Source organism: Rhinatrema bivittatum, chromosome 10 (assembly GCF_901001135.1).
Source record: "Rhinatrema bivittatum chromosome 10, aRhiBiv1.1, whole genome shotgun sequence".
NCBI lineage: Eukaryota > Metazoa > Chordata > Amphibia > Gymnophiona > Rhinatrematidae > Rhinatrema > Rhinatrema bivittatum.
Window position 1 is genome coordinate 108542692 of NC_042624.1, and position 13507 is coordinate 108556198.

Consider the following 13507-nt stretch of genomic DNA (forward strand, 5'->3'; position numbering starts at 1 on the left):
TGTAACGCGCATATGTTATAAATTGGACGCGCGCATCTCTGGATGCCAGCTGGCAAACGTGCACGTATGCATCCGCGCGCCTGTTTAAAAGTTACCGTCTTACCCCTAGATTCATCAAAATGCTATAATAATGCCTGCGCTGAGAAAAAGGGCTGTGTTCATGGAAACTTTCAAATTACCGTGCCAGGCGATAACGTACCGCTTCACGTCGGCAGTAATGCATGGCGCAGTAAGCTTTTTGCACCCTGCGATAAGTCCTATTTCGCATCTTGCAGAGAGAGACCATCATCAAAGCCTTTATCTCTATAGGTCGAGGTGAGGTGTTTGTGGTGGTTTAGGAGCTGGTTTTTCATGCAGAGTGAGACGTACGAACAGCACAGTACGCCTCGGGGAAGATTTGGCGTCATTTGGAGTGAGGAAAGTCTCGCAGAGATGAAATTTCTACTATGTTCTCTCACCCTAGCTTGATGGACTCTAACAGGGTACTGTCAAGCTAGGGCGAGATAACATAGTACAAAATATATTCTGGAGTTGATAACAGACAAAAAAGAAACCATCTTCCATCCCAGGCCTGTGGTTTAAAATGGAATTGTGAAATTAGATGTTTACACTTGCAAAGCTTTTGAGTTAGTCTTATCTGGCATTATATAGGTAATGGCATTACCTAGGTAATGCGTGAAAGCGATGAAGACTGGTTGTGTCTCAAACCCGCTGCACCGTCCCCCAGCCAGTGCTGTGGCAGCGGCTGCAGACCTTGTGTGTTTGACTTGTACCAGAAGGAACTAACGCGATGGGAAGAGGCAAAAGCAAAGAATGACAAAAGCCTTCTGATCAAGGGGAAAAAAGACATGGCAAGTTCAGTGCATTTCTCTCTTTATAACCTGTCTGACTCAGGTCATCTGAGCAGGTTTTCAAGGAAGCCCAAATCAATGTGTGTAACACTTTTTTTAAATCTAGGTCCCAGAGTGCCACTGGCACATCTGGTATTCAGGGATATCCACAATGAGATTGCATGAGATTTGCATACAATGTAGGCAGTGCATGAAAATCTCTCGCAAGCACATTCGTCATGGATATCCTGAAAACCAGACCAGTTTCCAGCTCTCGGAGTGGAGTTGTCTACCCCCTGCACTAGAAATTGCAAGCGAACAGACCAGAACGTTTTTCTGATAAGCGCAGTGAATGCTGCTCCGAGGCACTTCCGGGTCCAGCTGGCTCCATGTGCGAAGCTGCCCTACTCTGTCTCAGAAGTCACCAGATCAGCCCTGTTTTGTTACAGAATCATAAGGTAGGATCCTTGCTAGAGGATCTGGAGGCCCAACTAAGCGACCTGGTTTCTGTGGGGGAACCATAGTCTAGTCTTGGCCCAAACATTGTGATACCTGTAGTCTCGCTGCTTCCTTTTGAGATCAGCAGCACAATTATTTATTTATTTTCAATAGTTCTAGACCGCCTATCAAAACGTCTAGGTGGCTTACAATAGAATACATCTATAAATTAATCTAATAAATAGTCAATAAAACAAAGCAAAAGAAATGTACATAATCAACATTCTAATGTACTGAAATACATAGAAGAGAGGTCAGAAAGCCAGCACTGCTTTAGGTCTCGGTCCAGATATTAACACTTGGCAGCTCTGCATTATGAGTTAGACCAAAATATTGTAAAATTACTTTTTATTTTTTATACAAGTCATTTTCTAGGGCTGGCCCAGCGACTGAGCAGCGGTGCTGCGTCCTACCTCGCGGAGGCCCGGGTCTGATTCCCAGGCTGATTGGGCATGCTCCTTAGGCAGTGTTAGCGTCAGATTCAGGGTCCACAAATGCAGGGTTTCAGAGGGAGCTGTGATTAGTGAACTTTGCCCAAGGACTCGTGGCGATGACTGGGCTGAGGGAGTTGGGATGAAATGCATAAAATGAAGGAAAAAAATCTCTAGGTAGCTGCAAATGAGAGCTCGTAGCACACGATCCCAGCCCTGGATCAGACGGAGCAGGAGGAAGCTGCTGGCCTGTGCCCAAAAAGGTAATTTTAGAATGGCAAGAAGGCACTCCTGGGAGCACATCTTAGTACTAATGGGGTCGTGGAGTCCAAAACGCACCTGAAGCATCCACCACCACCACAGCCTCGCTGTTCCCCTTTTTTTTACTTCTTCACGCATAAATTAGTTACAGGACTAGAGATGGGAAAGTATTTTTAGTACTTTTTTTTCCCTCAAAACAAATCAATTTTGACAGATCTATATCTGGGCAAATGCTTATTCATTTGGATATTCACACATTTTTGTTTTTAATTGTCTTAAAAATCAACAAGTACATTTTATTTATCTAAAAATTTCTATACTGCTTGAATCGACCTTGGCCACCAAATTTACAAATTAACATACACAATTAAAACATCTTCCTATCGCCCCCTTTTATATGCAGTTTTATCACTCGTGCTCTATCACCATTATCCGACCTCCTTGCCCTCATGACTCATCGATTCCTCCACCATCTGGAAATAAATAGGCTCTTACTAATTTTCTGTCAATTTGATTCAGCCCTGATTTGAATAGGCAGCTTGTTCCAGAAATCCAGTGCCATTATTGGGGAAAAAAAATCCCTTTTGCAATCCGCTGGATTTTTAATAGAATTTGACAGCCCCAATTGATGGCCTTGGGAGGAGCTAAGCAACCACTCTGGAACCGTACCATATCATTTAAGTATTTTGGTCGACTGCCATGCATACATTTAAATATCATTACTGATAGCTTAAATTGTATGTGCTCGGCTACTGGCAGCCAGGGTAGCAGTATCAGTAAAGATCTAACAGTTTCATATCTGCTCTTTCCAGCACGGTTTTGTAAAACATGCATTTTCTTTATCATCGCCTTTGATATTCCCAAAAATAATACATTGCAATAATCTAATGAACTCAAAAATATAGCTGATAATCACTATTTGCAATGCTGAAAAATATGACTGGTTTTAGTTGGTGAGCTGTTCTTAGTTGTAAATATGCTCGCCTCAGTATTTTGTTGCCCATAAACTTCTATCATAAAAGTGGAATCTTAACTTCTCGTTTTCTTAGAGATAAGGGGACAAGCATCGAATACCACTTGATCTTGTACCCCCCTTGTATTTGTTGAAATAAACTCCCCACTCCTAACACTTCCATCATCTTTTTATTCAATATAACCATCCACTGTGCATTTGTTTCTAGACAAAGTTTCAAACGCTTAACAGCTTCTCCCCAAGTGTCATCTAGTGGTACCCAGAACCGAATATCATCCGCAGATGCTTAGGGCACCACAAACAGATCTGCCAGTGGCCTAAAGAAGATGTTAAAAAGTAACTGAGAGAGGCAAGATTCCTGAGGAGCTCCAGTTAAAAAAGACATCGGCTGGGGAAAAAGCTACCTGCTGCTCGCACTGTTTGAGACTGTCCCATCTGGCAAATTGCCCACATTCATCCACCAATCAAATATCACGGAGGATGGTATGATACAGAGGGCTGAGTTAGTTGTTGCATGCTAGGGAAGAACCCTCTAGGAGTCTAGGAGAATTCACGGCATCCTGAATCTTTATTGAATAGTAATCCCTGTTAGCTGATGTAATGGTTAAGACATAAAATGTAGTTAGACTTACGCCAGCAGTGCCCAGCAACACGCACTATACGGTTTTTGGGGGTGGGTTTTTTTTTTCCCTTCGGCTGCTTTTTGAACCGAGGCCCGATCCTGGCTCTCGGACAAAATTTCACAGTAACCAGAGCAAACCTTAAGTCCGTTCTGGCAACTTGTTCTTGGGAGCAAGCCCAGAACTACCCAATGTTCAAGTTCAGTTTTGTAAACTCCTTTTTCTTTAAGTTCTCCTGCTCCTAGAATTCTGAGCTGTGGTTACTCCAGTAAAGCTCCAAGGGCTGTTGGCTTTCTTTTCCTTCCATCTCTTAAACTGCCACCAATGGTAAGACGCAGCCTTCTGTAATGGACCTAGGTTAAAAACCTGCCAAATAATTAAACTAACCGTGAGTTTGCTCTTTGTGGCACTAGATAAAGATTCCCTCAGGCCAGCCTTTCTTTTTTTACTCTTTCTTATTTCTTTTTGTTGCAGAAGACTGACTCGGTAGTTATTAGCGCCGAAACCTTCACGGCCTTCAAGTTAAGCTGCATGGAGAGGCTGACGGGCGACACCAACCTGTATCGGTTTGAAGTAGCGAGAGGAGGCAGCCTGCGGCTGAATTTGGGACAGCACGTTGTGCTAAGGTAGCGTTTCCTCGGGATGGGCATTGCTTGCGTGCAGTGGACGTGGCTGAATAAACTGCAAACCAGCTAGTGAATTTTGATTGTCGTTTTAAATTTGCTTTGAAGCTTTAGCACTAAGGGTTTATTTTCAAAATTGTGCCTGAGAGCTGCTTGGTGAAGAAGGCTTCATGTAGGCTATTTTCCAGCTAATCGCCAAACAGGTAGAAGGGAGCTATTTGTACCAGCCTAGTGGCATTATCCTTGAGCAGCAGCAGTGCATGTGTCCCAATGTGATCTCGCCCTCTTCACTACCTACAGCATCAGAACGTAATCCACTTTGAAGTACCTGAAAAAGTGGCAGATGTAATCAATCAGGTAATAAGCAATAGCAAGCGCCTCTCATGTCGCAGCCCGCAAGAACTGTTCTGTGTCACGGCATCCTCTGGAGCTGCTTGGGGCACCGTGCGATGCACTTCTGATTTTAGGGAGTAAGCCATGGAAAGCACAATCATGAAACATTTTCTTTAGAACAGAGAAAGTAATTTTGAAAGTTGGTTTTTTTTTTTTTTGTTTTTTTTTGTTTTTTTAAGATAATTGTAGTCAAAGCATTTCAGGAGGGTGGAATTGTAAGGCATGGAGGAAGCTGATTATAATGGTTATTCTCTGCACACCAGTATAGTCAGCCTGAGGCATAACTTGCTCTGGCCAGCACCGAGCGTCTGTGACGGAGCTGGGACTGGAACCTCAGCTTCTCGGTCCGTGCCCTAACCGTGTGGCCATCATTCCTTGATGAATTGAGAGCGAGCCGGCGTGGCGCTCTCACTATGTAACGTGTATGATTGGGATAACAGTATATGTAACAGTTGTCCTTGTTTGATTTATAAACCCGCTATATGAGAGCATCATAAGCCTATCCTGAGTAGCCTGAGCCATTCATGGTCCTTAGGAACTGAAGGTGAAAACCACAAGAATTAACTTTCACTGCTCAATAGGTCAGTGCTGGGTCTGCCTAGCAAATCCTGTTTTAAACAAGCAAGTGTGCACAAATAATTCTTCAGACTGCTCACTTCCTCCCCCCGGCTCTTCCCTTATGCGTTGCTTGTGTGCGTCCAGGGCAGGGAAAGTGTTTGTATGAAATTTCTGGCTATACCTGCTGTGCCTGCCACGGAGCGTGCGCATATCCTGCCCTAGGAGGGGCTCCTCACTCGGCCCTGTGGCCACGAGGGAGTGCACGTGTGTCCTGGTGAGAGAGAGCACGTGCCCATAACGTTGAGCAGAAGAGCGGCTGCTGTGCCCGTTACACAGGGCACGGTCCTTGTACTGCTGGAAGGTGACGAGGGTGGGGAGGGTCTGCGCTTGAAATAGCTTTGTTTGCTGTGCTCCTGTCTTTTTGTTTTTGTAGAGGGATGGTGAATGGGTTAGAAGTTCAGCGTGCATACACCCCAGTTAACCCCGTGAATGCTGAAAACTATTTTGAAGTTTTGATAAAGGTAAGCACGGCTATTTTACAGTTTCCATGTATGCAGCATTTATTTATTTATTTATTTTGTGTGTGTGTGGTTTTTATATACTGAAGTTTGGAACAAGCCTTCACTCCGGTTTACAAATATAACAACTTCTTACAATGAATGAATGATATAACAATTAAAACATATACATTGTGTTAACATTTAACTTTGCTGTCGGTAACATGGTGACATTTTAGCAGGAGAAGCAGACTGTGGTAGCTGTAACTTTTTGTTTTGTTCCAGCAATGTGGTATCTCAACTCCCCACTCAAAAGGAAAGACAGTTCTGTGTGTATTAATTGTAGCCTGACGGGAAAGCTCTGCATCCAGGGAGAGAGCTGAGACACCAAAGCGGTTATGCTGCTTTTCTCTCTCACTCTCTCACTCATTCACACACACACACACACATTTCCGTGTAGGAGAAATTAAAATACAGCAATAATTAGCAAAAGTGTTTTATGCATGCTCACTTAGGATAGCTGAGTCTGTGCAAAGCAGTATATGGGAGAGCAAGGCAGGAAAGTTACAGGTGGACGCCAAAGTTATGCACATTCTGTCAGGTGGGTGTGGGTATGGAATAATCAATGAGCTCTGTGCATTGCAGGGTAATCCGGATGGCGTGGCAGTTACTACCAGAAGCAAAATGCTGGGCAGACTGGATAGACTACTTATTTATTTTATTTATTTAGCATTTTTTATATACCGAGGTATAGCAGAGTTGCCTTCATTCCGGTTTACAATTATAACAACCTGTTACATTAAAAAGTTTTAAAACATTTACATTTAACAAGCTGAGAACTTATCTGCTGTCATTACTCTGTTACTGTTTCACTTTTTTTTTACTATCTAAAATTAATTGGGTCTCTAATAGGCCTGGCATGATGGCTCAGGGGCAGAGCTCTGTGCTGCCCTGTGGGAGATGAAGTTGAATTTTTGAGGCTGGCTTGTGGTCCTTGGGCCTGCTGGGGCTGGAGATACAGTGGAGGAAGTGATCACAGCCTTCAAGGGAAGGAAGGCCTACTCGTTACATAACAGCGACACCTACTGGCCGCTTGGGGTGCATTTGTACTACGTTCTGGAGGGAACTGAGGGCCCTGGCCCCTAACTGAGGACTTTGACAGCAGTGGTTGGGCTAGACAGAAGGGGTGTGAGGATTAAAAATGGGGAAAATCCCCCACATAGTTGTGAATGAAGGCTCATAGTGCTGTAGCTGTAGTAGGGAGCCAGTTCTGACTGAGCTGGAAGCTGAAAGGAGCAGGAGGAATCCACTGGGCAAAAATAAATTGGGACTTCTTTTTTTTTTTTTAAAGACCCTTTTTCTATAAAAGTAATTCAGCATATAAGGAGATTGTTCTCCCTGATCTTGGGCGGGTGCATAAGACAAGTTCCTGGTAAAACTGATGTATTACATGTGGGAGGCACATGCTCTCTCTTCACAGGTAACTTAAGAGGGATTAGGATCCTACTGTCCAAACAGCCGTAGCATTTCTGTACGCACCTTTATAGTAAGGGCGGGCTTCTGACAAGCGGCAAGTTAAATTGTTACCAGGAGTAGGAAGCAGTACTGCATAAAATGTAAAAAAAAAAAAAAGCATACACAGGAGTTTATAGCACTGAGATGCAATCAGTATTTTTGCCTTTTTAAGATTCACTTTTTCAATAGCTTATGATGTATCCATTGCAATAACCATGACCTGCCTAGTGATTCTTCACAATAGAGGGTGGTGACCCAGAGAAATGTCTGAGAAGCCGTTATGGCAGACTCCTTGTCCTTGGCTGAAAATTGGTAACTAAACGTTGAGGTAGCTGTGTTGGCGTTGACTCTGTGGCCTACCAGACACATGACTGCCGTTCTGCTTGACTTTTCCAGTGCTACAAGGATGGATTGATGTCGCAGTACATAAAATCCTGGAGAGAAGGCGACGTCCTCTTTTGGCGAGGACCATTTGGAGGCTTCCCTTATGGACCAAATCAAGTTAGTTATACAGAATAACTCACTAAAATGCAAGCAGTTTGATTGCTGTGCTAGTCCGTGTGAATGGCACACAAAAAAGGTTAGAATGTGAAAACAAAAAATTCATATGTATAAGGTGCTACCTTAATTTTTTTTTTTTTTCTATTGGATTACCAATATATTTCTGGACAAATGTCGAGACCATACTTTCTTCTTCAGGTCAGAATTCAAAAGAGCAAAAGATGACATTTTCCAGGAAATATAAAGTAGTGAGGCTTCTGTAAGAGACTCGTGAAAGCATTCCAGTGATGAGTGGGGGGTTGGGGGAGGTGATTTTGATGGGTGATCAGTTAAGTGAAGAGCAGTGGCTCATAATGTGATAGGAAACTTGAGTGACTGAGGTGTGAATGTGGAAAATGTGAATTAGTGAATAGTCCCCATTGAAGAACATGGGATGTGCAATAAATACCTCTTTCCACATTAAAACCTTACCAAACCTTCATGGATCGGCCTGCGAATGAATATTCAAGGCCACCTTTTATTTTGTACCGTTTATAGAGGTGGGCAGAAGAGTTGCAGTTTTGGATGGCAATTTGAAAACCTTCCCATTATCCATGGACCTTGGAGACTCGCTGACCAGAATGGCAGAAAAGCAATCTACTAAAATATCTGAGATGAGGGTGAAGGGGGTAGACTGAAGAGTAATCTTAGGAAATACCTCTTTACAGAGAGACTGCTGGATGTGTGGAACAGTCTTCGAGTTGAGGTGGTAGAGACAAAACCAGTAACTAAATTCAAGAAAGCATGGGATAAACACAGGGGATCTCTAAGGAAGTGATGAGAATTATAATGCTAAATTAATTGGACGGATGGGCCATGCGGTCCTTTTCTGCCGTCACGTTTCTGTATTCTAACTGGGGGAAGGGCAATAATAAAATAAAATAATGCAATGGGGGATTTTTTCCTCAATTTTTAGTAGATTATTTCTCCTGAGTTTAAATCATGATCCACTTAGCCCTTCCCAATTAGAAATGCTTGGATAGTGGGTGGGAACTACTTAGCTTGTAATCTGACATGGAGAGGGGGCGAATTAGTACAAGTTTGCAATTTGAGAGCAATAGTGGCAGTCATCAAAGCTTAAACCAGAGCTACTGTCCATTCATGCACCTTTCCTATTACATTAAAAACACAAATGCAATCTAACATTCATGCACCTCCTGCTTGGATCAGAAAGGTTTGGCCATTCTGGCTGCAATTCTTAGGAAATGGAAATATTAATGAGTAGTGAAGGGATGTGATAGTGAGGGGGGGGGGGCTGGGTGAGAAGCACACTCGGAGATTAACGTGTTTGCCCATCTCTAATGAAAAGACATTTTAGGTGGTCCTTTGATGGACCAGGAAGACGAGATTCGAGGTAGTCCTGGTGGTGTAGGATGAATCTCGCCTTTTGTCACTGTCATTCTGTGACCTTAAGAATATGCTTGCCCTGCTTTCTTCCCCCTCCCTCTGGCCTTCACTTGACTCTTTCCCCATGCTTAATTGTTTCCTCATCGCACTACGGAGGTAGCTGAGTTCCTATTAACGGTGAGGTGCCTCTTACATCTTAAGCTCAGCCTGGCATTCCAGTGGCCTTCTCTAAACGTTTTGAGGACTTGCAGTCCCATCAGCTGGAGGATGACTGTGTCACTATGTAATGCTATGGCTCTTGTGCCACATGTTCAGCAGCTAATGTAAAAAGAGCAAATAAGAAACCAGAGAGAATTACCCCAGCTAGAGGAGAGGCAGGAAGTCCTGCTCTGGGGTGCTTGTTGGATGTGTTTGCTCTGAAACCCTTCCATTTCCATTCAGTTTTCCTTTTAGTAACTAGAATTCTTAGTTCATCGCAATCTATCTCTTTCTGCTTAAGATAAAAGGATCCTGATTTTTCTCCCAAGCACTTCTGCCAATGGCAAGAGCCTGTCAGGCTGCGCTCTTTACAAGTGCTGATCCCTGCCCGGTTCCAAGAAATGCATCCCCCTGTCACCTCCTTACACACAGAACTGCTGTCAGACTCCAAGGCTAATGTACTGAGGCGTGTTGCACTTCTCAAAAGTCTGACCCATGAAAACATACCAAATAATGCATGCAATCCGTTATGGGAAATTGTGCACCTGCTATTTGCTTTTTATTTTTTGTTTTGTTTTTTATGCATTATTTAGCTTTTGCAAAGTGCAATGCAAAACATGTAATGTGCTGTCTAATTATGTAAAGTAGCTTATTACCTGTCTGGTCAACTTTAAGTCCTACGCGTGCCAACGTTGGGAGATACACATGTGACTCGGTCTGGTACGTGGATTTTAAAACCAACATAGCAACAGGTTTCGCGCACAAAAAGGGGCGGGGCATGGTTTGGGCCGGGACTGCACCATGAAGTTGGCGCATAAGTAGTTACGCGCATGGTCCCCTACCTCATACCTTTACTTCTGCTATGGACGGCGTGTGACCAAAAAAATAGGCGGGTCAGGGGTAATAGGGTAAAAGGGAGGCAAGTTAGCCAGGTGGATTAAGAAGTCCTCTCCTTTATTGGAGCGAACTGGGAAAAAGGGCTATTGCGTCTTGCGCATTCCTACTAAAATTCCCCCACTTAACAATACGAGGCGGTGTTTGTGTGCACAGGTGCACATCAATATAAAATCATGCGCACATGCTCGCATATACGTGCGTATGTTTTAAAATCGCTGTGTCCGTGTGCTCGCGCTGGCAGACGCACACAGGTCTTGATATCTACTTCTTAGTTTGCCTAGATAAATATTATACGCAAAATCACATTTTTGTGTAAAACTTAACTATATCTCGATAGGTATAGTTAAGGGAGTTGGGTTTGTTTGTTTTTTGGCAATAAAGTCGGTGATTTCATGCAGACTTTATTGCAAACAAAAGCCTGCAAGCATTATTTCCATAATTTACAAATGGCCTGGTATTGCAAGAAAATTATCTTGAATTACCCAGTCATTCCTAAAGAGCCCTTTGTAACTTAGTATGTCAGACCCTCTGAGTTTATTAAAATGCTTGTTTTCAAATCTACTTGAATACAGGTTTTTATTCCCCTTGTAATGCTCTAGTTTGGACAGAATTAAAGTAATCGCTGAATAACACAGATATTACATGGAACATATCAGCTTTACTCTTTTTTTATGTTGAATCTATGTGGGGTACCTCTCATGTTACTCCATGGTTGAGTACCCTGTAGCATAAAGCAGTGTGTGTATGAACTCCTCTGTTACTTCTAGTATGGCCAGCTTCTCATGCTAGCCTCGGGGACTGGCTTAGCACCAATGCTCCCCATCCTGCAATACATTACTGAGAACGAGGAAGACGAAACGTTTGTAACCTTGATTGGATGCTTCGTCACCTTTGAAAACATCTACATGAGATCTCTTCTCCAAGATCAGGCTCGATACTGGAACGTCAAAATATTTTATGTACTAAGCAAGGTAAGGTTCTCGTTTGAGACACACATTTATCATTGGCTGTGTTTAGTCTTTCACCTGAATTTGTGTGAGACTAGGAGCAAATATTTTGTTTATTAGGGGTGTCAGATTTGATAGCTGCTAACTATAGAGCAGACACACCGGGGCAACAACAGTGCAAGCTCCTCCAGGCACCAGTTCACCTCAGCCGTCTCTCAGAGAGACCAGCTTGAAGGGTGAATGGAGAGGTCGATCTTCTGTGCGCACTCTCTATTCTTGATCTGGGGCTGCCAAGACGTGTGGCAGGTGTTACCAGCTGTGCACCATAAAACTAAATTGTTGGTTATTGTGGGTGAGCTGTGAGGCAGGGACACCCAGTGCAGGCCCCATTCTGCAGCATGGGACCCTTGAAAACAGGAACCTAAAGCAACTGAAAGTGCTGCTCCAAGTTGCTTAAAAGCAATAGTCTTGTTTGTAGGAGTTGTTCTCAAGCCGAGTGATTCATTCATTCTGTTTGAGAAATGCATCTCTGCTTGAAAAACTGATGTTTGTCAGCCCAAAGGAAAGCATCCTCCTTACTATTGGTTGCAGGTACAGCGAGTCCTTTTTTTGGTGGAGATGGAGCCAGTTGTGATGGTGGTTTTCTGTAATGCACATACTAGTTCACTGGCAGCCAGAACCCAGGCCCTTTGATCTATCGTAGAGCAGTTGTAGCTGACATGATCTAAATTTGAACCTTTGATTCAGCCTGTTATTGGCAGGAATTTATTTATTGTATCTAATACTGCACTATAGACTGATCAGGGCTACTACTCTGGGGACCAACCACTGTATATGCTTTGCTTGGATAAAGTGTATCTCAGAGACCTGAAAAATGCTCCAACTTTATACAAGGAGCAACCAAACTAAAAGAAAACATTTAGATAATTTACTTGGCAGCTAAAGTTGAATGCATTTGAAAAGTGTGCTGGGGAACTGGTTTGTTTCACTGTAAAAGCACAATTGCATAAATTCAGTATAATTTAATTTGGGAGGGGGGAGTGAGGCTGCAGTGTGGCAAATCCACGTTTGATTCCTGAGCTCAGTTTCTGTCCCAGGGAGTCTGTGAAACCAGTGTTTTTATGGCCTCCCCCCCTTCCCCCAAGTTGTAGAGGAAGTTGGCACCCAGCAGTCAGACTCTGGATGCACATACGCTGGCCAAGGATTGGCACTGTAATGCCCGGGCTGCACAGGGGGGGGAAATACAGGCGTTTGCTCATGGCATTATAGGCCCAAGCAGAGACTGTGTCTCCAACTGAGCCGCAGGATTACTGCTGCGCGCCCCCCCCCCCCCCCAAAAAAAATAAAATAGAGCACTAGGACCAGAGTCAAATTAATAAATTTCTGTTTTTTTGGCTGGTGCATCTGATTCAGCAAAACATTTCTAACTAAAACCATTCTTTGTTTCCTTTCTAGCTCGCTTGATAACTTTTTTTTTTTTTTTTTTTGCTACGTTCTTACCGAAATATCAGCGTTCAAGCCCCACATCCAAGCAGATTTGCCCAGGAGTGCCATGGGCACAAAGTGCCTGTTGTAGACACTCCCTTGCCTTTACTTTATAGTTTGTATACAATTTTTATTTTTTGTTTTCTAGGAAGCATCGCTGGAAGAGCTGCCATGGAGTTATCGGGAAAGCAGCCACCTTGGACGCATAAACAGAGACTTTCTCCGCAGCGTGCTAGATTCGTGCTCGTGTGTGGCTCTGTAGCATTTAATGACGACAATGCTCAGCTGTCCTGAGAGCCTGGGCCTCCAGGGAGACTTGGGTTTATGATTCGGGAGCTGCAGGACATCGAGCCCATCTGCCTTTCAGGTCACCTCTGCAGCGTTTGATCAGGAATCTAAATTCATCACTGCGCCATTCTCCTTTACTCAGAATATTTGCATGAGGCGTACACTTTTTTTTTTTTTATTTTTTTGCTCACAACTCAATGCAGCTGATTCTATTTCCTTCTGAAGTCCTAATCCTACCTGGTCCTGCACTCTGGTGGGGGTGGTGGTGGCTTATGACTGCTGAGGCATGATGGGCCGTGAGTAGTTATGAATCGTCATGCCTGGTGCATTCATTGATTACCATCCGGAGCAGCTCTCTGGCAGGTAGAGCGAGGTGGTAACAAAGCAAGCTTAAAGGTGGAGATCAAATAGAGTCTGTGGTATTGCAGCAGGAAGGGAGAGTGGGCAGCCTGAATGGGCTGTATGCTGCTTATCTGCTAAACATGGGGCTCTTAAAAAGACTGCATATGGCTGGGAATCTGCATTCATCCACAATTTTCTTACAAAATATTCCTTTAACTTCAAACCAGTCTAAATAAAATATTAAAAGGCAAACCCCCCCTCCCC

At 43.6% G+C, this 13507-nt stretch overlaps 1 protein-coding gene across 1 annotated transcript in view; it reads left to right on the forward strand.

The window, feature by feature from the left end:
• LOC115100186 (NADH-cytochrome b5 reductase-like) overlaps positions 1-13495 on the forward strand; it is an 18134-nt gene extending 4639 nt beyond the window's left edge. The window contains exons 2-6 of the mRNA XM_029618495.1: positions 4088-4239; positions 5621-5708; positions 7596-7700; positions 10949-11152; positions 12762-13495. Of these exons, the coding sequence (XP_029474355.1) occupies positions 4145-4239; positions 5621-5708; positions 7596-7700; positions 10949-11152; positions 12762-12875 (606 nt within the window). The 5' untranslated portion in view covers positions 4088-4144 and the 3' untranslated portion in view covers positions 12876-13495. The remainder of the gene's footprint in view (positions 1-4087; positions 4240-5620; positions 5709-7595; positions 7701-10948; positions 11153-12761) is intronic.
• Positions 13496-13507: the final 12 nt, after the last annotated feature.